This window comes from Argopecten irradians, chromosome 14, assembly GCF_041381155.1.
Source record: "Argopecten irradians isolate NY chromosome 14, Ai_NY, whole genome shotgun sequence".
In the NCBI taxonomy this organism is placed as follows: domain Eukaryota; kingdom Metazoa; phylum Mollusca; class Bivalvia; order Pectinida; family Pectinidae; genus Argopecten; species Argopecten irradians.
The window spans coordinates 17,649,345-17,673,072 of record NC_091147.1 but is presented as its reverse complement, the minus strand read 5'-3'; the positions used below and the strand labels follow the sequence as shown (position 1 = coordinate 17,673,072).

The 23,728-nt window shown below is 34.1% G+C and overlaps 2 protein-coding genes and 2 non-coding genes across 7 annotated transcripts; 2 read left to right on the top strand and 2 right to left on the bottom strand.

Moving 5' to 3' along the window:
* The first annotated feature begins 2,145 nt into the window (after window positions 1-2,145).
* On the top strand, window positions 2,146-12,151 carry LOC138308192 (uncharacterized). 4 transcript variants are annotated; one of them, XM_069249139.1, is made up of 9 exons: window positions 2,146-2,800; window positions 3,086-3,201; window positions 6,910-7,143; window positions 7,258-7,380; window positions 8,127-8,244; window positions 8,696-8,963; window positions 9,670-9,812; window positions 10,581-10,674; window positions 11,034-12,151. In XM_069249139.1, the coding sequence occupies exons 3-9, from the start codon at window positions 7,037-7,039 to the stop codon at window positions 11,300-11,302; spliced, it is 1,122 nt and encodes a 373-aa protein (XP_069105240.1). In that variant the 5' UTR covers window positions 2,146-2,800; window positions 3,086-3,201; window positions 6,910-7,036; the 3' UTR covers window positions 11,303-12,151. The 4 variants fall into 4 exon arrangements, with proteins under 4 accessions (XP_069105240.1, XP_069105238.1, XP_069105239.1 ...); XM_069249137.1 differs by having other exon boundaries at window positions 2,146-2,939; XM_069249138.1 differs by lacking the exon at window positions 3,086-3,201 and having other exon boundaries at window positions 2,146-2,939.
* Window positions 12,152-13,109: 958 nt separating this feature from the next.
* On the bottom strand, window positions 13,110-13,331 carry LOC138308367 (small nucleolar RNA U3). The gene has a single exon (XR_011206124.1). It is a non-coding gene; the product is annotated as a small nucleolar RNA U3 (small nucleolar RNA).
* Window positions 13,332-17,013: 3,682 nt separating this feature from the next.
* On the top strand, window positions 17,014-17,235 carry LOC138308366 (small nucleolar RNA U3). Its single transcript, XR_011206123.1, has one exon. It is a non-coding gene; the product is annotated as a small nucleolar RNA U3 (small nucleolar RNA).
* A 964-nt stretch (window positions 17,236-18,199) lies between these two features.
* On the bottom strand, window positions 18,200-23,150 carry LOC138307341 (kelch-like protein 1). Its single transcript, XM_069248039.1, has 2 exons — window positions 23,039-23,150; window positions 18,200-22,095 (listed from the first exon to the last, which is right to left on the bottom strand). The coding sequence occupies exon 2, from the start codon at window positions 22,079-22,081 to the stop codon at window positions 20,546-20,548; it is 1,536 nt and encodes a 511-aa protein (XP_069104140.1). The 5' UTR covers window positions 22,082-22,095; window positions 23,039-23,150; the 3' UTR covers window positions 18,200-20,545.
* Window positions 23,151-23,728: the final 578 nt, after the last annotated feature.

Sequence of the window (23,728 nt, the reverse complement as noted above, 5' to 3'; positions counted from 1 at the left end):
TTCAGATATATATTCTGATATGTATTGCAATAAATATGTATTTTTTTCTTCATCACAATTGTCACAGCCATGCAGTAGAGTTTTTTTTGTTAAAATGCGAGTGGGGGATATTAGAGTTATGTATTTTGGTTCTGCGTGATGATCTTTGTTCATTAAATAAAGGACATATGAAAAGATAGTGTTCAGCTCCATCTTTTTTAATACAAAAATACAAATAATCAGACTATGCGGTCTCTTATAGAGGACATAAAACGATTGTAAAAATTGGTTTATAAAGTCATAGCATTGGCGCATCTCCCTTGTTCAGTAATACATTCATTTTCAGAAAAAAATAGTAAAAACCAAAATCAGATTGACATACACTGTATGTTAAAAATATTTTTAACGAATAAACAAACAAAAACAAAAATGATAAGTTTGCTAGTATTTAATATGTGAGCCCTATTTCGAAGACTGTACTGTACATTTAATCTTCGATTAATTTCAATTTTCAAGATCTATATGAAAATATACATTTTCTCATTTATCTCAGTTTTATTGTGTTCAGAAGAAGTTCCATCTATTGTCTAATTATGGGATGTCTATGTTGTTGACGCATGGGATATAAATTTTATATTTGTTTCAAAACAATAATAATAATTAAACTAAGATACGATTTGGACTTTCGACGGTTGCAACTAAAATACTTTTACTTTTTTCAGTATTGTATGTTTATATATGTCATAAGAAATGTAGAACAATACATTTATGCCATATTTTGCTTGTTATGTAACAGAATGTGTCTCACTTAAAACCCTCTTTAAGGTGTCACACATTTTACTACACACATATATCACATCAAAAACATACATATAAAACAAATTATAGTGTCCAGCCTAAAAAGACTTATGAGACTGTTTATGAGACTCTCTTTTGCTAAGTGTAACCACAAAAAGATTCAGCCTATGTACATGCACAGAACGACTCGCACAGGTAACGTTGGTTTGTTCCGGTTGACAGAACATACCTTAGATGTATATTTATGTAACGTTATTGAGTAATTTACCCGAGAGTACGTATTCACATACATGTACGAAATAAATAGCGTGTAGATGTATTGATAGTTAAATACAAACTAATAAATTATTTTGTTTTTATCGAAATGATGAAATCCTCTGAATATGATACCATATCTTTGGTGTACACAATGCCGGTAGCGCAACATGAGGGTAGAAATAAATACACAAATATATATTATGTAATCTTGATGCTATAAATATCGTTGGGTATATACACAGCATTACCGGGTGTTTATTTATATTACGTATTGTGTGTTTTAGAACAAAAATAAACCTGTGGTAACATTTTAACTAAAAATAAAACGTCCCTGAGCGTTTGATCTTACTGATCGCTCCATCTAGACAAAACGTATAACCGGTTATTTCGCGGGATGATAACTTCGAAAATTTGATCCGCAAAATAATGAAAAATAATCGGATCATATACTCGTATACTTTATTATAACCATATCACTAGAATTTCAAACCGCTAAAATTTGATTTTCTCAAAACACAAAACAATAAACAAGTATAACATAAATAGAAATATTATCGCACATATAAATTGATTTTTAATGTTTATCTGCTTCAGTTTTTTTCTGGAGGTACTGTGGGACAATGTTATACCTATGTTCATAAATTAATTCTTTTAGATTTAATCTGGTTCCTTTCAGAATCGGTCACATTCATTTCATTTTATAATTGACTAATCTTTATTTTGTAAGCTAATTTGTCATTATGAATTGCAAGATGGATGGGTATTTCATTTATATATTTCCTATTTGTTAAAATTATGTTCAACATTTATTCCTAGAGTTGTTGTCCTGATGTAACTTTTGGAACCCTTCACACACAAAGGAAAAAATAATTTAACTAATAATTTTTCAATGAATTTGAAAGTCAGTTACATTTGCACATTGCAAGTTCGTCAGGATTTTACATGACGTGTTTTATTATGTTATCTTGTATATGGCCTTTCAAGTAGGTTTTAAGTTTTAGATAAGACACATTTGCTGGGCACATACCTGTTCAGTTTACAATGTATCCTAAGGTTCATTATATAAATTCCGGGAAGAGCATTGCATTCTGGGAGAGATTATTTAGTTTATTAGCAACCACAAAAATGTCAGCACCAGATATAAGTTATTTAAAAATTTCCAAAACAATACTAGTATATAAGAAATCAAAACGACAGCCTGTTTGGCAGAACCGGATTTAAATGCAAAGGGAGTGGTTGAGAGTGTAATAATGGCTACTGATATAAAGACAGCATTCTCGGCCCCATCGACTGTCAAGCTATCGCTATACCACATACTGACAGAGTGAAAGTAAGGGAAGTATCTCTGATGGATGAGATTGCAAAGACAGTGGGTATGTCCATATACCATTCAGGTTACCTATTCAGACGTTATGGTTTGGCAGTGTTTTTTATTTACATCTTAAAAGCACAAGATGGACATGGATGAAAACTGTATTTTGATGAATTGATTCCTCTTCTTCCGAGTCCATTTTGTCTCTTCAAACGTATTCAGTTTTGAACAAATGAACGTGCATGATTCTTTTCCGGTATACATGTATCTACAACGTGTCGTCTTACTGCCAGATTACCAAACAAGTTATTGTCGTGCACCTTAACAAACTTATACCAACGCCATTATGGATCATAGCCTGGATTTAGAAAACGGGATAAACCATGACACCAACAACAAAGACTCGTGTGTTTGTGAACCGTATCAATACACTGTATCTGTCGAATTACCATGGTAAACTCTTTTTTTGGTTGTGAGCAGCAGTTTATTCTACTTGTGTAATGATCTGCCGAAATATCAACATGACAAATACAATTGGATCTTGATTGTGATAAGGATACAATGGAATAGAGTAATTCGCGTAATTCATTGAGTACGTTTAAACACATTCTTCATACTGTGATTTTCTTGATGGTTAATGTCTACGTTTTGCTGTTTTATTAGTAAGGTGTTGACGTAAATTCGTTCATCTTTACTTTAATGAGTAGGGAAACGCTGATTTTTCGTTTTATCTTTCAGGAACTTCTATAAGAAATTCAGCACGTTGAAAGAAAAACCAATAACATATGACATATTTTTGGATCACCAAATTATTTCACCTGATCGATTTTGGAGATTGTAGTTCTGTTCCTCAGGTTCTTATTTTTCTATTTTTTCAATTCAACACTTGTGGTGTTGTTCTTTTTAACTGATGCGCGAAGTTAATACACCTATCATGAGTGATTATACATAAATACATTCTGATGAAATCGCATTTTACTTGTGTTAACAGCACTAATGAAATGTGATTTCTACAATAGTAATAAAACGTCTGTTCGAAATCAGGAGCCATAGTTAATGTCTGAAAGTCGTCACTTTCTGTTTCATGTTTTAAATCAACATTAAAAAATCAATTGTCTTTTTTTTCGATAACCGCGTTCATGACTTTTGAAGTGTTGATGAATAATTTATAGAATAAGGAACACACTATTAATGTGTTTTAGCAGGTTGTTTTATTTTTTTATTTCTGTGAAACATATTTTGTTTTATTTTCATGCTTAATTATTGGAGTATAATCTGCTGTGATGATGGGCTTATCCATTTAACATTTAACCTGTTGTTGGAGAGTTGCTACATGCGTGTAGATGCAAAAATGCGTAGTAATATTGTTCTGCAGGAAGAAAATTCTCGAAAACGTTCCAGACGATACACCTGTTTATATGATATATTCTAACAGCTTTTTAAACCTTATTTCGAGTATCCATTAAAATTTTACAATGCACCTAGATATTTGATATTATGTTTTACAGCTTTATAATGCTTGTCGCGTATCTATTCGAGAATTTTAAAACATGACACTTTACTGAGCCAATGTACAGGTAAACACCGTTGACAAACATTCCATTCCACGAAAAAACCCCAAACATTTTCTTTACGTAATGCATATTAATAACAGGTTTGAAAATTTTCAAACTTATTCTTAATTACAAATTACATCATCCTTAAATGAAAACTGTATATCATCTAATGATAGCTACTGCACTTCCCCGTGTGTTGTTTCCACTGAAGGATAATACACAGGGAATAGATTCAGGAATATTAGGATTATACATAAATGTAATACGGTATTAATAGTTACACGTGATCATTACGGGGTGATCAGGTATGCTTTTTTAAATAATGTTTTTTAGTCTTAAAATAGAATGTATTGAATTTCAGATATAAGGTATTTTAAAAACATTCTGTTAGTCTTAAAATAGATGTATTGAATTTCAGATATAAGGTATTTTAAAAACATTCTGTTAGTCTTAAAATAGATTGTATTGGAATTTCAGATATAAGGTATTTTAAAAACATTCTGTTAGTCTTAAGATAGATTGTATTGGAATTTCAGATATAAGGTATTTTAAAAACATTCTGTTAGTCTTAAAATAGAATGTATTGGAATTTCAGATATAAGGTATTTTAAAAACATTCTGTTAGTCTTGAGATAGATTGTATTGGAATTTCAGATAAAAACAGATAACAAACAAGCCTACATACTTTAGATCAGTAAGGAAAGAGAAATGTTTGTGGCGTGAACTCCCAGCTTTTAACTCTTTGGTCCATGTTATGTTGCTATAATTTCTCATCCTTACTAATATAACAGTAATCACTATATATAAAGCATACTGTCAAAGTGTTGTACAACACGCCCCACCCCCACCCCCCAACATAACTCAGACATATCAGTGGTTCTTACTATCGATATTGCCAGCATAAAAGAATCTTACACAACTCAATACCTAAAATCAGTCGGTTCATTTGTCTATTTTATCAATGCCCTTTACACTCATATATGAGAGTCCGCTAGTCCGTCTGTCGATGAATTGTCTGATGCAATCTTATGTTATCGGTGTTTAAAAATATCAAGATGATAAATAGGAGTATTAACATGCATGTCTAGCTTCTAAAAATACATTCCACACATTCTATTATATAAATACAGGTAAAATGTATGTCCATACTGTAATGAAAAAAAATGCCATTGTTATTTTATCTAAAATCCTTCAACAATGTGGTATCATATAACTTTTATCTAAACTTGATTGAGACCTCTAAGTGATCAATACAGTAAATATATACACGTTTATATAATATTATCACCGTAATTATTTGCTTGCTTGAATTATCTTGTGAAGTGGTTAAGATGATATTTACATTATTTTGTGTTGTATGTATTATTGTACACAATGTGATGATAATGTAGTACAAGGAATGTAACTCGTCAATTTTGAATGAATATATTACCGCATGATTCTTTTTGCTCCTATTTTATTTCTGTGTTGTATATAAAGTTTTTATGTTTTGAGGCGCACATTGATTAAAACTCTATGTCTAGTCCGTTAAACCTGCCTATATTATTAGGGTTTTTTTGCCTAGTATAAATTAGGCAAAAAGAAATAATAAAAATGCCTAATAATATAGGCAGGCGCTAAGCCTGCCTATATCATTGGACTTTTTTTTATTTCATTTTAATTTTTTAATCTTTTTTTACCTACTATATATTAGGCAACAAAAAAAATAATAAAAAGGCCTAATAATAAAGTCAGGTTTAGCGGACTACTCGATGTCTTATGCTGACATCTGTAAACATTTTAATCTTCCTAGCTTGGAAATTTTTAGACATGGTCTTTTTTTTAATTGTGTCAACAGTACATAAAATTGTTCTTTCCTAGTTAACCCATTGCGTTTTAGTCCCTAGTCGTAATTATCGTTCAAGTCGTTCCAATCAGTTTTATTGCTAGCGTAGTAGAGTTAATGTGAGAAAGTACAGTATCTTATACCGAATACAATCTAGTTTTAATGGTATTAACACTGCGTCTGACATTGATATGTTTTGTTCATCCATTGCATCATTAAAACCCGTTTAAAGCCAATCTTACATTAGTTTGTAACTGGATGTTTACTTCTGTTTATCTTTTACCAAGTACATCTGTGATATTTTATGGTGAATGTATTAATTTGTTAGCCATTCTGTAAGTGGATCTTCTGGTCTGTTAAATTAGAAATAAATAAATTAAAGATAAGTATATATTAAGCACTGCAGGGTGTGTAAACGTATGTGTCATTATGTAAGGATTTGATTCTGAGTGTGACCGTATTTTCTTTTCTTTTTATGTCGTTTGAGATTTATGTGCAGTTTGTGTTATTTCAATTCCTCTTCATATTTGGAGGAAATATGAAATATGAGATATATAAGAAATAATAATAATAATATAGCATAACAATAGGCGCTGTGTCTGACCGGATTCAACATACCAAAATATACACATTGAGTCCTATTTGACATTGTCATGCAAATGGCGTTTGTAAAATCAAGATATGAATGTTCAACATATGCATGCCTAGCTTTTTAAAACACCCCAACATTCCAGACATTCCATTATATACATGTAATGCATATACCCCCATGCCGTAAAGGAAAAATCTGTATTTTAAACTGAAAATCCCTACAGGTGAAAATTAAAATTCACAAAATGTCATTTTTCAAACCAGAATACAGTAAATGAAACATTTATAGAATCTGACTTAATCGCAGCAACATATTCTCACGTGTACTAAGGGTAGTATGACTCTTATCGCTCATTGACCCATGAAACAAATTTTGGTCCAATAAAATGTCAAGTCGATTCTAAATATAGCATACAGGAAATACCAGGTAAACAGTAGTATGTAAACATGTTCTGTAGTATACAACTGCTAGAATTGCTAAGCTTGTTTGTGACCAGCTATTTTATACATGTTTTATCTGGGCTCGTTTCAACTTAGTTGTCTAGAGCCGTGATCAAAATTTAAATTCTACATTTTGTGACATTAGACAGGAAAGGATTAATACACCAGAAACGCTGATATCGGACAACTAATTTGTGTCGATTCTAAATCGTTTGGTTTCATCGTTTAGTTTTCGAATACCCTTCGCCAGTTAACAAAGATTTGCTGCTCTTCGTCATGGTTTCAAGAAAATCAAATATTAAAACAAAGATTTTAGATCGACGAGAAGTAACGACAGATATAACGGATTCTGTCGACATCAGCACTATACAGACAACGGCAAGGTGAGTCCTGACAGATAATAATTCGAGTAACATACATAAATAGGGAAAAATTCTTATTTTACTGTTACTTGTATTTTCACACTTGTGGTTATCTGAGATTAACTTTTTTTTCAGTGACGAGGAAATTCACGTTTATGTTGGGGATCAGGTACATTCCAAGTTGTTTACTGTCAAGAAGACCACGTTCAAGAAGGTTTATATCGACGAAATACATACCACAGAACAATCCGATTTCAGGTAAAAAGAAATGCACTGTCATGTATGCGCCAACAAAAATGTAAAACACCTGAAAATTTTAAACATTGCGTATATTCTATAATTGTAAGTTTTAAATTTAACTCTGGAATTTCCATATAACTGTTTACCTATAAGTCATGGTCGGGTACATTAAATACACTATTTATGATTCCATACATTTTTGTTGTGTATTTGAAATGTTTGTCATTCCTGATGCGGATAAAACATGTGTATTTAAATATTACGTATATTCTATAATTGTAAATTCTAAAAGTAACTTTGAGTCACGGTCGGGTACATTTAAAAATACACTATTTATAATGCCAAATACTTTTGTTGTGAACTTTTATTTGAAACGTTTGTCATTTCTGATGTGAATAAAACAGTGTTACCATGCTTGATTGACGATACATCTGGTTTTAATACAATCAAGTCAGTATTTGCAAATTATTATATATCATTATTATTTATTATAATAAATTGAAGTACCAGATTGACCGACAAGGACTTTTTAAATTAAAGTTTATTAATAAAGTATCTAAGCTATGACTGCTGAACTATTTTTATTCACATGATGTTACTAACCAATAGTTTATTAATGGTATACATGTATAGATGTTAGAAAAAGTTGACGTCTATCATTTATTCATTTTTCTACTTATTTCTTCACTGAATGCGACCTGTTTTCCGTCAAAGAATTACCTGCTGGCCTAACTTTTATCTCTAACAAATGGCATATTTTTCAGGCCTGGTGATGAGCTGGTTAAGGTAGACAATGAGTGGTTTACCGAAACCACAACTAAAAACATAAAGACCCATTTCTCTTTTGATGCGGAAACGAGTGACAGACGATCTAAAGTTTTGGTGAGTACACTAGTAATTATTTTGAAATATTTATAAAATTATCTTACAAAATAATCTAAAAATAGCATATTACGACGTATTATGTGTATACATTTTAACAATCAAACATAAACTGCGAACGCAATCAAATATTACATGTTTTTATTATTCCAAAACGGAAATCAGCCATGATTGGCAGCCCTTTGGTCAGTCCTCCCACACCATATTTCGTTTAGCATATTACAGTTACCTACCTTGTGGGTAGGTATTCATTTTGACGTCATTATTTTGTGAGAGAAACTCGTTTTCATGTATGCAGTTACGCTTCCAAATACATGACATCACGTTAAATACTTATCCGCAAGGCCAGATAACTCTGTGATACGCAAAATAGGAATACGTTGCGTAGGTCACTCCTTCAACTTGTATACAACACTCATATTTCTTTTATTTATTTTACTCTATATATCAGACAATCAGAAGGACAGAGGGCGGGGAGACTAGTGAACTTGACGTCGAAGTAGTCCTCGTTACCAACATCATCAGTCGTGAACATGCCAATAGGGTATATACACGGTCGCCTCGCAGACGACCACAGCTCCTAACACGAAATATTCTTTTAGTAAGAGAGATGACGGGGACGGAGAACGCATTCATCCAAACGGCCAACGACAAATACCTAACCGTGAGAAATGGTGCTGTCGTCGGGGATTGGATGGGCGCACACAATATGGACGATTGTAAGTCGTAACGTTTACTCGATTGGTCGTCATTTTGTGGCTTTATTTAATTCAAAAAAGCTTCCTGTCAATACCTTGTATGAAATGTCAGTTACACTATCCTATACTATACATTATCCTATTGTATAATTGAACAGTTTCCTATTAAATCATATAATTGCCTTGTCTCATAACCTTTCCGACAAACCATTGGTATGGCTCATGTCATGTTTTGAATACCTAGTCAGCTTTAATGCCTTGAAGGTTTACGTAATCATCATTTACAGCTTATGAATAGCGTATAGTTGGTTATTTTCGCGCGAATGGTAGTTTCGCGGACATTGCTCTGATCGCAAAATAAAATCGTCCGCGGAACCGGTTCAATCATACAAACTCTTGAAGCCAAAATCGCGATTATTCAGAGCAGCTGAACTCTTTTTTTTAATCTAAAATAGCGATTTTTTTTTACTTGCGAAAATGCTCGTTTACATGTATACTACTTTGAACGTACAATTTATAAAAGATGTAATCGTTATTAATGCACTTGAACTGTATTATATACACATGAACATCAAGTTATAACTATATATGTACTTATTTTAGCAGTAATCATGTTTTAGCGTACTGATACAGCAATCATTGTGATAATTCACCATTGCGCTAACTTGCTAACTCGCTAAAATTTGATTTGAAATAAGTAAGTTTACAGTCTATAAACATGTTGCAGTTTCCTTTGATTTGGTACCAATGCGTGCAATTTACAAGACTAGATACGGACGTCCTAAACAGGCTATCTGCTGTAGAATTAAATGGGGCACATTCTGGCTTAAAGCCAGGGTAACAGATGACGGCGAGGTTGATATGGAATTGGTAAGGCATGACATATATTGACATAAATTGGTTTGGATATACAGCATAGACTGAGATGGGTATTTGCTGGTAAACAAGGGTTTTAATAATTAAAATTTTAATATATCAGCTACAAACGGTGAAACTGATTCATTCAACTGAAATACACAATGACAATGAAGTTCAGGATAGGCAATAATGATGATGATGGTTGATGATATGACGATAAGGATGATGTTGATTTTGATGGTAATACTTCTGACTATTAATGATAATGATGTTCATGAGGATAATGATAAGATGCTGATAATGATGATGATGATGATAGTAAGAAATTGCTACTGATAATGATAATCATGATGATGAAGATAAGATGTTGATAATGATGATGATGATAATGATGATGATAATGATGATTGATGACAAATGATTGCTTTTTATTTTATACTACATGTATATATAAATGCCTTGAAAAATAAACAATTACAAAAAAAAAGGAAGTTCAGGATACGATAAAATTCTGAAATTGGTAATTTTTTTAGTACCTTTTGCTAAAATACTAGACTGACTTCATCATTTTTTCTAGATGCTTGCTGCACGATAGTACATTTAATATATATGAAACGTATCCTTGTCTTGTCCACAATAGTTATGGGGTTGATTGAAGTTCAGTGTTACCTTAATTTTTTGTTATTGTAATATTGGAATGTAAAAATATTATTACGTTTATGTTATGACCATTGATATAACCTTGTGATAAATCTGTTCCTCTATTACTATTTTACACAGACCGAGGACGAAGCAGACGACCACACTACTGTGTTCAAACGTCGCGTCAACTCTAACGGACAGGGTACCGGATTCGAGTGTCTGCTTTTCAAAAGTAAGAATATAATTTTCAGTTGGTTCATTTATTCATTTTCCGCCATCCATGATCTACCACAATCGAATGTCAAAAGATAATTTACTACAAGGTTAGCAACATTAAACCGATCAACTACGCAAAAACTCATCTGCACTACTTTCCGTTGTCGCAGCGATATTGCACCATTGCGTTTCACCATGGTTTTCCCTTTCGAATTTATGGAGCTTTCTAAGATGCATCGTCTGTGGCGCGGGGTTGATTGCAGTACGCTATATACTTATCACATTTACGGAGCGTAATACAATCAACCGTGGCTCTCCGACGATGTCTCTTACATGAAAATGTCTAAGACTAAACGATGTCATTTTTTGTTTCAGATGTGTACCTGCAGTACTATCCGAAGAGGAACGAAGTGGACGTAAAGCCCTACACAACCCGGGTAGACATGGGTAAAACACTCAACGCTGCTCCGACGTCTTCTCTATTCAGAGTGTTTACCCGTGAATCCAGTGCTACCAACAACACAGCTAACTTTGTGTCGAGAACCTCCACCTTCAAATCCTATATAGGCCAGTGTTTCGGCTTCTTCAGGAGACAGACATCAAACGATATGTCTGACGGAACGGGTGTGGATAGGCACGGATGATGTCCTGACATAATTTACACTTTTGTGATAAGAACGCCACTCACAAGAGCGGGAGTGGATTGGCACGGATGTTGCCCTAACATAATTTACACTTTTGTGATATGAACGTCACTCATAAGACCGGGAGTGGATAGGCACCGATATTACCCTAACATAATTTACGCTTTTGTGACAAGAACGTCACTCACAAGAGCGGGAGTGTATTTGTACGAGTGATGTCATGACATAACTGAGACGTTATGACGAGTACTTTATTTTAAACTTTGGTAACACAGCCACTCAAATGTCTCTGGTAAAACTACATCAAAACTCGTTATGACCAAACCCTGTCACACGGTTGGTTTTGCCCTAGTTCCACAGACAGCTATCCAAGTAATACTAACATGTTTTGTAGGTAATGAGGTCAAAACCAAGTGATAGTTGATGTACCAATGTGGTCGGACTATGATCATCAAAAATAGAATAAGTTATCAAGTTATGATACTGTGGATACATGGAACAGTCTACCTGAAAATGTGGTATCTGCAATGACTCTGAACTCATTTAAGTCACGCCTCAACAAGCACTGGCACAATGAGCCCTCTAAATTTACTCCTACATGTTTTAATGTTACTTGATTGGACAACTATTGTATACAAGGATACGCCTCCAGAAGCCATTGAGCTTACAACGGTGTTAATTTACATAATTATATAATTACATGATACATTTTGTAGTGATCTAGATTATCCCAGATTGGACGTCAAAATACTGCCTCGGTTGAAAACCATAAACGATATTATATTTATTGCATGCTGTCGTTTGTCTTATTCGAAATGCTACATGTATAATAAAACAATAAAATAAAAATGTTTTCTTTTGCATGATTATATAGGGTTTCATATGAGGTAACTCACATAATAAACCTCAAAAATGCTATATAATTTTATTTCGTGGATATGTATGGTAACCCTAACATTACTGTCGAACGTTTTCGGAACGGAAAGACAGCGTGGACCGTCATATTACTGACGCATCTAAAAGTAAGTAGCTGCATTTCTAACATCACTGACGAATCCTTAAGAAATTAAATACATAGATAAGGTAACTATATGGTAACTGTAACATCCGTAGTCTTTGGAGAATAAAATTGGTGCATGGTGACCCTTACATCACTGATGAATCTTTTTGAGAGTGACATAACTACAAAGTTATTTTTACAAAGGAAATATTAACTGACGAATCCTTTTGAGTTATTTTATCAAAAATCAAAATATCGATTTTTCTTTTTGATTTGTATCACTGCGTGCAATAGAAACAGGTTTTTGGCAATCAAAAGTTTAGAAAGTGTTTTTGTAACTACAGTTTAAAGAATGTTTTGCCTTTTTGTTATACATGTTTTGGACGTCAAACAGTCCAATAGTCATAAAGTACAAAAAGAACTGTAATGTTTTATCAAAACCAATACTATTGGTCTTTGTTTTCTTTTGAAACAATGTACAACATAATACCAATATTTAACACGATTTTAGGATTTAGGACGTATATTCTAAATAAATAATTAAAGATAAAAAAAAATCTTAATGCAAATCTGAGCAAATGCTCCCATTTGATCTTATTTTATATCCATAATGAATAAATTTCTTTGTTATTTGGAGACAATGAAAATCATGTGGTTCCAGTTGGTATTGCTAAAGAGGATTTAAACTTAACAAAATCAATCAACCAAACGTTACGGAAAGTCCCTAATTCTTTCTAGGCCAAAATTATTTGAAACGGAAACAATTCTGAATAACGAAAAATACACATTTTTGTGTATGAGAAAGGAACCACTCAGAATGCGTCCCCTTCCTCCAGCTCCCCGCGTAGGGAGGAGAGGAACGGTCATCAATGACAAAGGGGCCATGTCCGCGGTGCTGCAGACAACCCCTGCCCGCTTCACGCTCAGAAGGGGACGCTCTGACTCGTCATCGTGGGTTTCGGTCTGGTCAGTTTTACCTGACATCCCGGCGATACATACTATAGAAATGATCCCTAAAAGTATGATCTTACATAAATTGGGTTCCAAAATGGATTTATTTTATTTTGTTTTAACTTGATTCTACTTGAGGATAATTTACATATGAATAAAAAAATATCATTTTGCTAACGAAATATACAACATAAGATATGTTTATTGTAAAGATCTGATAAAATTAAGCATTCTAAATAATGTTGTGGGGTAAAACATTAGAAGAATATGTAAAATTCTGCTAAAAATAATAAAATAGAAGTATTTGATATTTCCCGATAGGGAAGATAACCCTAGCAAATGTATGTAATGTTTAGCCTAGCCCGAGATACTCTGGCCCTGACATTAGACTTAGACATTATAACAGATAGATGTCTGTGTTAGAGCCCCTAAACCAGACATCTGTCATAATAAAATATTATATATCTGAAAATAACTTAATTTAATTTATTTTAATTTCTTTAATTTGTTATAGATGCATTTTCTCTTTGGATTTTATCATAAAATTGTTATCAAATGTAGATATACGCATTGAACTGCATTCAGTAGACAATTATGGGAGTATGAATGTCATGTGGGCATCAAATATAATTGAACTGCATTCGGTTAGCAATAACGGAAGTATTAATGTCAACTGACAGCGGCAAAATCTATCTGAGGCGCTATAATAATAGCTTAACCATCTTAACCGCATCATAGTCTATAAAATGGTAGTTTCTGCTCCTGTTAGCCCGACAGCATGCTTCAATGAGATAGCACTATAAAAAGGGCAAGAGTTCTACAAGAAGACACAGCAAGAATATACCGCAGCCTCCCAAAACATGCAGACATCTACACAGCAAAGGAATACCCTGGCTGCACTCACCTCACAGGGACTGTGGTAAATTAAATAAACCGAACCAAACCAGACGTATCCGATAAGAATTCTGTGTTGCGCATAAACTAATATTGTCATATATGCAGTTAAGATTTAGTATCCAGTATTAAAAAGAGTTCAATATTAGACTTCAAATTCTGTCCACCAAGCTTAATTATTATTTTGCGCGATGGTCCATGGATCCATGATGACCGAGCTACTGCCAGCAACATGTCGCCAAGATGTACCAAACAACACACCCGATACACGTTGACTGTCTCTGGTTTTATAGGGCTATCTCACTAAAGCATACTGCCAAAGACATAGAACGACACATCCCACCTAGTTACATTTATAGTCCAATTATACTTTCAATAGCATAAATGAATGAAAGATAACTATGTGTTGGTGTTGCCTGTCAAAATATGTCAGTTACCTAACATATTAGGGGGTAAAATGTTATACAAAGCGAGGCTCACGCGAGATCTCAACAACGCGAGTTAATGGAATCTCCTGGTATTTACAAACCTGATTAACTAATACGTGGGGTTTTGATTCCTAGTTTCTTATTCTATTACTTAGTCGATTCCCTGATTACTTAGTCGATTCCTTGATTACTTATTCGATTCCCTGATTACTAATTCGATTCCTTGATTACTTATTCGATTCCCGATTACTAAGTTCGATTCCCTGACTACGTATTCTATTCACTGATTACTTATTCGATTCCATAATTACTTATTCGATTCGCTGATTACTTATTTGATTCTCTAATTACTTATTTTATTCACTGATTACTTATTCGATTCCCTAACTACTATTTGATTCACTGATTGACTGATGATTTATTCGATTCCCTAATCACTTGTTCGATTGACTGATGACTTATTCGATTCCCTAATCACTTATTCGATTCACTGATTACTTATTCGATTTCCTAATTACTTATTGCATTCATTGATTACTAATTGGATTCACTGATTACATATTGGATATCCAGACTACTTATTCGATTCTCAGTTACCTATCAACATAATTTTAAAATGTATTATTAAGCATTTTAATGACATATCAAACCTTTAAATTCAATGTCCTGATTATTTTTGGATTCCCTAATTACTTTTTTGATTCCCTAATTACTTTTTTGATTCCCTAATTACGTTTTCGATTCCCTAATTACGTTTTCGATTCCCTAATTACTGATTCGATTCCCTAATTACGTATTCGATTCCTGATTACGTATTACGTTTCCTGATTACATACCCGATTTCCTTATTCGATTCCCTGATTACTTATTCAATTCCCAAATAACTGATTCGATTCTATAAATATGTCTTCGGTTCCTGATTACGTGTTCCGTTTCCTGATTACATATTCGATTCTCTGATTACGTTTTCGATTCCCTAATTACGTATTCGATTCCTGATTACGTATTCGATATCTGATTACGTATTCGGTTTCCTTATTACTTATTCGATTCCCTGATTACGTATTCGACACTTATTACTTATTCGATTCTCTGATTTCGTAATAATAAGCAACGCAGTGACGTTTTTAACCTTTACATTCCATACTAAGCTGTCATTACCTATTCCATACCCTGAATAAGTTTTTTGCGATTTTCTGATTACTTGTACGATCCCAAGTAGTTACTAATGGAGATTATTCCAGTATTTTACACTAGATATTAGAAGATGAGGATCTCTGTTTTCATGGCTTTGGAACAAAAACATTTTTGACTGAAAATTATTGTGCATTTTTGTGTTAAACTAGATCATTTACTTGTTTAACATAGGTACAATAATCATAATGATAATGTACTGAAAGCTATATGTTCCGTAATTCCCATAATCATGAATCAAGAAGAGCTTATATGTTATTCATCACCAAAAGTTTGACTGGTTCGACCAAGTTGTTCGTTTATGAATTAAAGACGGACCCGATGATTTTATATTGTTTTCATGTGAGCCAAGTGAAGAGTTCCAATGGTTTCGTTCAATTTTGTCACACAAAAGCATAGCACATTTGTATTTTTGATAGTAGGCCTAGGCCTATTAACTAACTAATAAAAGTTCAATGCTGTTTTAATGTTTATGTATAATAATGTATAATATGTACATGTATAAAGTTGCTGAAGGATATCAGCGCGCCGTTGAATGGCGCGGAAACCCGACGTTATCGTGACGTCACAATAGAAACATTGACGTTGCGTATTGATTTGGAAAAAAATATTCGCTTGGAAAAAATCAATGGAATCGTACGTGTAATTTTTTGTTTGCAAACTTTTGTGAGAATCCGCTACGCGGATTCACACAGTTTGCAAACAAAATTTCTTTCATAACCCGATGAAATTAAAAAAATAGTGACTTCAATGCTTCAATGTCTAAATAAACATAGATCTAAGTCGCAATTTTTCAACTACAAAGTTTTTTTTTTTTTTTTAATTTTTCAACCAGTGTAAAATTTAGAACATCTTCTGAAAATGATTGAATTAATTTCTAATGGCTGGCTTTTCTTTATATACAGTGTACGGCCGACAGATGGTAAGACAATAGAGGAAAAGCTAAATGCTACATATCATCAAGCTAAAACTTGTATATACATTTTGTAAGGGTTATCTCCCTTATCTTGAAATATGAAATACTTCTATTTTATCGCTTAAAACAAAATTGTACAAATGCTTAAAACATTTTTTTAATCACATTATTCGGAATACCTAACTTTATCATTTTTTAACAATCAATATAGTTTATTATAGATGGTTTCTGAACAATATGAACATTTTTAAAGTCCTATGGAAATATACTCAAGGGGAACTCTGCTGAAAGAAAACAGAATAAAACCATATGTAAACTCTTCCAATGTAAGATCATACTTTTAGGGATCATTTCTATAGTATGTATCGCCGGGATGTCAGGTAAAACTGACCAGACCGAAACCCACGATGACGAGTCAGAGCGTCCCCTTCTGAGCGTGAAGCGGGCAGGGGTTGTCTGTAGCACCGCGGACATGGCCCCTTTGTCATTGATGACCGTTCCTCTCCTCCCTACGTGGGGAGCTGGAGGAAGGGGACGCATTCTGAGTGGTTCTTTAAATTTTCAATATAAAACCTATATAATAGACTCTGAACTTATTCACTAAGTTCCATCAGCCAGGTGCGAACCAGTTCATAAATACTATGCCCAAGAAAAATTGTATGTCAAAGGGGTGAAAATTTTGCTGAAGTTTTGGACTGTTTTATAATTGCGATTTTTGATCAGATCACTGTGACACCAATTTAGTGACCTGATAAATAATTGATTTATAATAAATAAATTTATTAATTGATATACAGAGTGTCAAATAAATTATGTTAAACATTCAAAGTTCAATATTTTCTTCAATACAGTACGTAAAGGACCAGGATTTCATCTCCAAAAAGACTGCAATCATACATTTTATATTTTTATTAACAAACAGCTTAACAAACAAATCTAGTTATTGGTAATCTTAGCAACTATTTTCACAATATATTTGAAAAATGGGGTCAAAACGATGTTATCCTTGATATTTGTGTAATCTTTGAACAGTGGCATTGAAGATTTATTATTATAATTTATACTGACTAATTCATGCATTAGACAATGTTTTCTGGTGTTGGTGATTTTTTTTCTGTACTTCTGGTAATACTCACAAAGAAAGATTTGAGTTGTTAAAAACCTGAGCATAAATTGACCAAAAACACAGTTTGACTAAGTATTAAACAATTGACAGTGCTTGTGTAATGTCCTCTTGACGTGCCATAACATCAATGGTTTTCAGCAGAATCAAATTATTATTTCATATTATGCATACAATAAAACGTTTGATTGCATATTTTCATATACCAAAATATCTTTTTTGTTGCTCATCATTGTCATGAGTAATAATATTTTTAAAGTGTAACCTGATTTATGGGACACCCTGTATATGGTGCCGCTCCTATGAAAACAGAAAATGTTTCTGCTCAAAGTTATTGACCATATTCCTCTCAATTAGGCCTCTTTCTAATGAAGTAACACAGATACATGTATTTTCAAGACATTGCACAAACTTTATTGACAAATAGAAGTTAGATATAATAAACAACAGAAATGATTAACATAATTATACTCTATAACATATATTACTATTGCAATGTTAGTACAGCCAAGCCTTCTATAAAGGATAGCTCTACAGAGCACTTGTCTATAAAGGACAGACTCATCAACCCCATTTGGTGTGATTTACTATATAATTAACCTCTGTATAAAGGAAACCTGTCTATAAAGGACAGACTAATCAGCCCCATTTGGTGTGATTTAATATAAAATTAACCTCTGTATAAAGGAAACCTGTCTATAAAGGACACCTGCCTATAAAGGACCAACCCATCAGCCCCATTTGGTGTGGTTTCCTCTATAATCAATCTCTTTATAAAGGACACCTGTCTATAAAGGACACCTGCCTATAAAGGAACGACCCGTCGACCCCATTTGGTGTGATTTACTATATAATTAACCTCTGTATAAAGGACACCTGTCTAAAAATGATTTTTTGTTATGTCCCTTTTATAGACAGACTTGACTACTGTACTTCTGATGAAGATTCAGCCTTACTGTCATACAGACATTAAAGTTTGATTATCAAAATAAATTGATACAGATTTTTGGGATTATCTACTTGATAAAAAGCATATACATGTACATTGTATATATAAGTTTCAAAACTTATCGATATACAACAAAAATTATACAAGAAATACAGAGAACAAAAATGAGAGCAAATATATGAGAACTTGTCTTAAAACCTTCAAAAATCTATCAAAGAGATGAGGCTTACAGGCCTATATACATATAATTGTTTAATGAGTATTAATTATATTTGTTCTTTGATGTGGACATGTCTGTAAAAGCATATCTTTAAAATAAAATAATAGATGAAATTAGAAATACATGTATTTGGCATATGTTTAAAAATATGATTAATAATGGTCTGCTATAAAACTTCAAAATATTATACTGATAAAATATTGTAGGAGTTATATGCTGTACACAGGGAACTAGCACATTTTTAACCAACAGTATATATATACATGTATATGTATGGTGTCGGTTACAAAAAATATGTGCCAGGTCCCTGTGATGCTGTATTTATACATATATATAGCATAGAGGTAGAACTTCACATAGACAAGAATTATGCAGAATTATTCTGCTTTGCATAAATATAATCACATTGAAGTTATACTGTTCATGCTATTAATACTTGTTGACAAGCATATGTATATTGAACTATGCATCTTCGATATTCAAGGGGCTACTATCACTTTCATTATATCCACATAACGACAGTGATAGTAACCCCTGGAATATTGTGGATTATATTAAACAGGTACTAAAAAGTGTTGGATAGAAGCAGTCAGTCAGCTTTGACCTACTGTTGGCAGAATTTCAAACATGTGTACTGGGTCGATTGTTAGAGCATCTAGCTAGTGTTTCGATTCCCCAGAGTTCCCCAGTTCAAACCCCAGTCTGGCCATATACTGCTTTCTTCGCTCACTCTTACTTGGACGTAGAGTCAGAGAATAGAGGAATGTTATACATCCATGCCATTTGGTAACCACAATCCATCAATACACAGAAATACAAGTAGAATTTTTAACACATAACTCACCTGTTCAGCCATGTCATACGGCTATGTCATAAATATTGTAAGACACCATGCGTAAAAACACTATTGTGACGTCACAGGTAATAATGACGTCATGATCAAAATATGACTTCGCACAACTGTCTCAGTAGACGGAAATGTCAAATCAAAGCCTTAATTTGCCACACTTATATCAAAATGAGATAGTTTCAGAGAAGAACTCATTTACCATGTATACATTGTATATGGAAATGGCCAAATTTAACCTTTTCAGCCCCATCCCTAGGGCCCCTTGTGGGTCAGCCAATCATTTGTACAACTTTGAATCCACACCCATTAGGGATACTACCAATGCAATTATATGTGCTTTACCAAGCTTACTTTCTGAGAAGTAGTCATTTCTATGAAAATTGACAAATTAACCCCTTAAGCTTTTAGTCCCCCCCCCCCTTCAGTTGCCCTGGGGTCAGCTCAACCATTTGTACAATTTTGAATCACCAACCCATAGGGATACAACATTGCAATGCGAATGCTGTCCCATGTATTAATATTGCCAAATTGACCCCTCAGGCCCCCATTCAATTCCGATCAGCAATTAGAAGTCAATTATTGAAGAACGGACGGATGGACGCTGTATGCCACAGTATAGTGCAATGTGTACAAGCTGTTTCTGCAGATTTCTGTAATAAATCTCAAACCAACTTTGTGAATTTGCCTCAGCATATACTTTTACAATTAAATGTCAATTTCAATCTTCATCAGTATTGTCCTCAAAAAAACTACCATCAGAGTCATCCGCGATATCCTCATCCTCAGTATCAGAGTGTGGTCTCAATCGCATTCCTTGGTACAAGTCCTTCATCTCCACCTTCTCGTTGTCGTCTTCCATCGTCGCCCAACCGAGACGGACTCTGTGAACTGCTGAACAACCCCCAGAATTTATGTCAACACCAGCAAAACTGTGCAGACAACCCACTCTTCCATTGGGGGAAACACAGATTCGTTCTCCTCCTCCATCTCCGCCCCAAGGGCCATAACTCTTGCCAAGATTTGTCTCAAATTTAATGCTATCCATCATCCAGCCGCTGTGTATGATAACCCGGGTGATGTATTCCGACTCCTGTAGTTTGAAGCTTTCGACCTTGGTGCAGTTATGTGAGTCTGCCTCCAGTCCACCTGTTAGGATAGTGTTGTCCGAGTACCTGAAGGTCAATCCTCCAACAATCGGGTCTCTCTGAGAATGTGGAGACCAATATCGCAAATGAACATCCACAGATGTGAGTACAGCCTCTTTCTTTGGTCTTGGTACACCAAAATTACTCCTGAGGAAGAAGTGTGTCCCGTCCTGACCACCGACTCCATATTGGTTAGGACTATATATGTACCCATTAACCTTTAATGTCCGTGGTAACACCCAGTTTCCATATGTTTCCTGACTACGCTCAGAATTTTCTTGAAAGGTCTTCACACTATTCATCAGATTTTCCACAGCTTTGTCTTGGAAAAGCCTTGGATACTTTGATAGATGTTCCGTGACAAGGACACTGTCTAATAAAGGAAGTCGGACAGCCCTGAGTAAAGATACAGTATCATCAATACTACACATCGTCTTGTCAGTGTACTGTAGAACGCCTCTAAACAGGATCATCTCCTGTTCTTTAGGATTCAGTATCAACCCGTCTTCTGAAATCACCAACCCTTCCATTTGCAACATCCTCAGCAACATTTTTACAGTTACCATGGAGATGAAATCCTCTGTGTTACAGATATATTCAAAGTCTCGTGAAAATGTCTGCATAGCTTTCTTATCGAGTGCCATTGCATTATACTGGTCAGCGAGACACCAGACTCTCACACAATTATCTTTGTCTATGTTGTCCAATAAAAACTTCTCGCACGAATCCTTCACGAAAACCACCTGTAGGTAGGTGGAAGCGATGAACAAAGAAGCAACAGTATCCATGGAGACCTCGATCTTTCCTGTGTAACCAAATGCAAGAATTTGACACAAAGAATCAAAGTCCACCTCATGCAACTCTGCTTCATCTTTTTTGCCGTTGATATCCATGTGAAGAAGTGCTTTGAAATATTCTGAGAGTGCCGTGAGTACGAGCCTGTGGGTACGGATACTGTCCTTACCAACCTTTAGTGTGATGTCACAGTACTCCTTGTTGGTCCACGCCATATATAACGCCTTCAGTAGGGAGCTGCCATGCTCAGCACACACAAATTCTGTTGATTTACCGGAGCTGTCATCCACACTTGGTTGTGCTTCTAGATCCATTTCTAGAAATTTACCTAAAATATGATAATCAAATATCTTAGAATCAACATAATCATCTTGAATTACTTAATGTCAAACTTGAGTCAACCTGTTCTTAACACAATATTTAGTGGAACATGTCATTACATGAGAGATGTCAAATTGAATTTGCTGGTGAAGCAAGAATACCATCGATTAGTCCTAACTTTTGATGATTGTGTTGCGACATAATAAAACCATGCATGTAAAAATATAACATCATCAACACTATGATGTGAGACTTATTGACAGTAGTCGTACTTCGTCCATATCCGTCTCTAAATCTCTATATTGGTAGCTACAGAGTTTTGAGGTCCAAGGTTTGAACCCCGTCTGGTCACTTCTCTTATAGATGTGTATCGTGTACTAGATACAAGATCTAGTAGATAAGTTAGATTAATTAGTTATCAATATAATTCAGTTAGGGAAAAATCCGTCATAATATTGTTTGCAGCTGATATACACATTTGCACAGTTGTTCCTGTCACAAGTCTAAAGATATAATGTACGACTTAATATATACAAACTGTACGCATGTAGCAAGGGACATTGGAAAAGAGTAACATTGTATGTGTGTATCACATATAGTTGTTGATGTGTTCGACTGTGTTCATTTGTCTGGTCCCTGTGCAATGTACCATGTCTTCTGTCCTCCACTACTGTACATTGGGGAAGCATGTTTCTATACATGTACGTGTTCCACATGAGCTTGACGTTCTGTCAATAATTTAAAGCACAAATATAAACACCCACAAACACCCTTTTAGTACTGGGGGTATTCATAAATGTATTTGTGTATTGTGCTATGCAGTTGTATGTCACTACATGTATGTGTTATCTGTCTGATCATTGATAGAACGTCAAGCTATTGCAGTGCTTCGCTTAAATAGACACAATGTATGTAACAATAACCACAGATCTATTGTTGAGGCTGCATACCTTTCAAGAAATCCAATGTCCTTTAATTTACTGTTCACACACAAAACGAATATGTCAATTCGTGATCCGTACTGGCGATGGAAATTCCGTTTTTCCTATTGATCATGATCATAAAAATGTTTGCACCATTCAGTTTTTCAAACATTTTTGTGAGTTGGACAGTCGGTAGTTTTACTTTCGATTTCACCAAAACAGTACTTGGCCCTACAAATGTATATTATGTAGGCCTACCTAAGGCTACCTAACTATTCATAAAAAGTGATATCAATACAAATCATACTGTTTATACAAAATATACACATTATAGACTAATTCCAATAGACTTATATCATCAACTTTAAATTTGTTAAGATATCCTTATATATGAACACAATTAGTTTTCAGGTCATCTGACCCGAAGGGTCAGGATGACCTATTGTCATCACGTACAGTCCATCGTTGTGCTTCGTGCGCCGTCCCCTGTGCCTAAACTTTTCATTCAAACCACTTCCTCGCAATAACTGAAAGGCCCAGGGTACTTATATTTGGCCTACATTGTATAGCATGCTGGGATGAAAGGCTCCCAAGTTTGTTCAAATGAATGACCTTGACCTTCATTCAAGGTCATAGGGGTCAAAAACGCTAAAAAATTTAAACAACTTCTTAACCAAGAGGCCCATGGTACTCATATTGGGCCTGCAGCATGCTGGG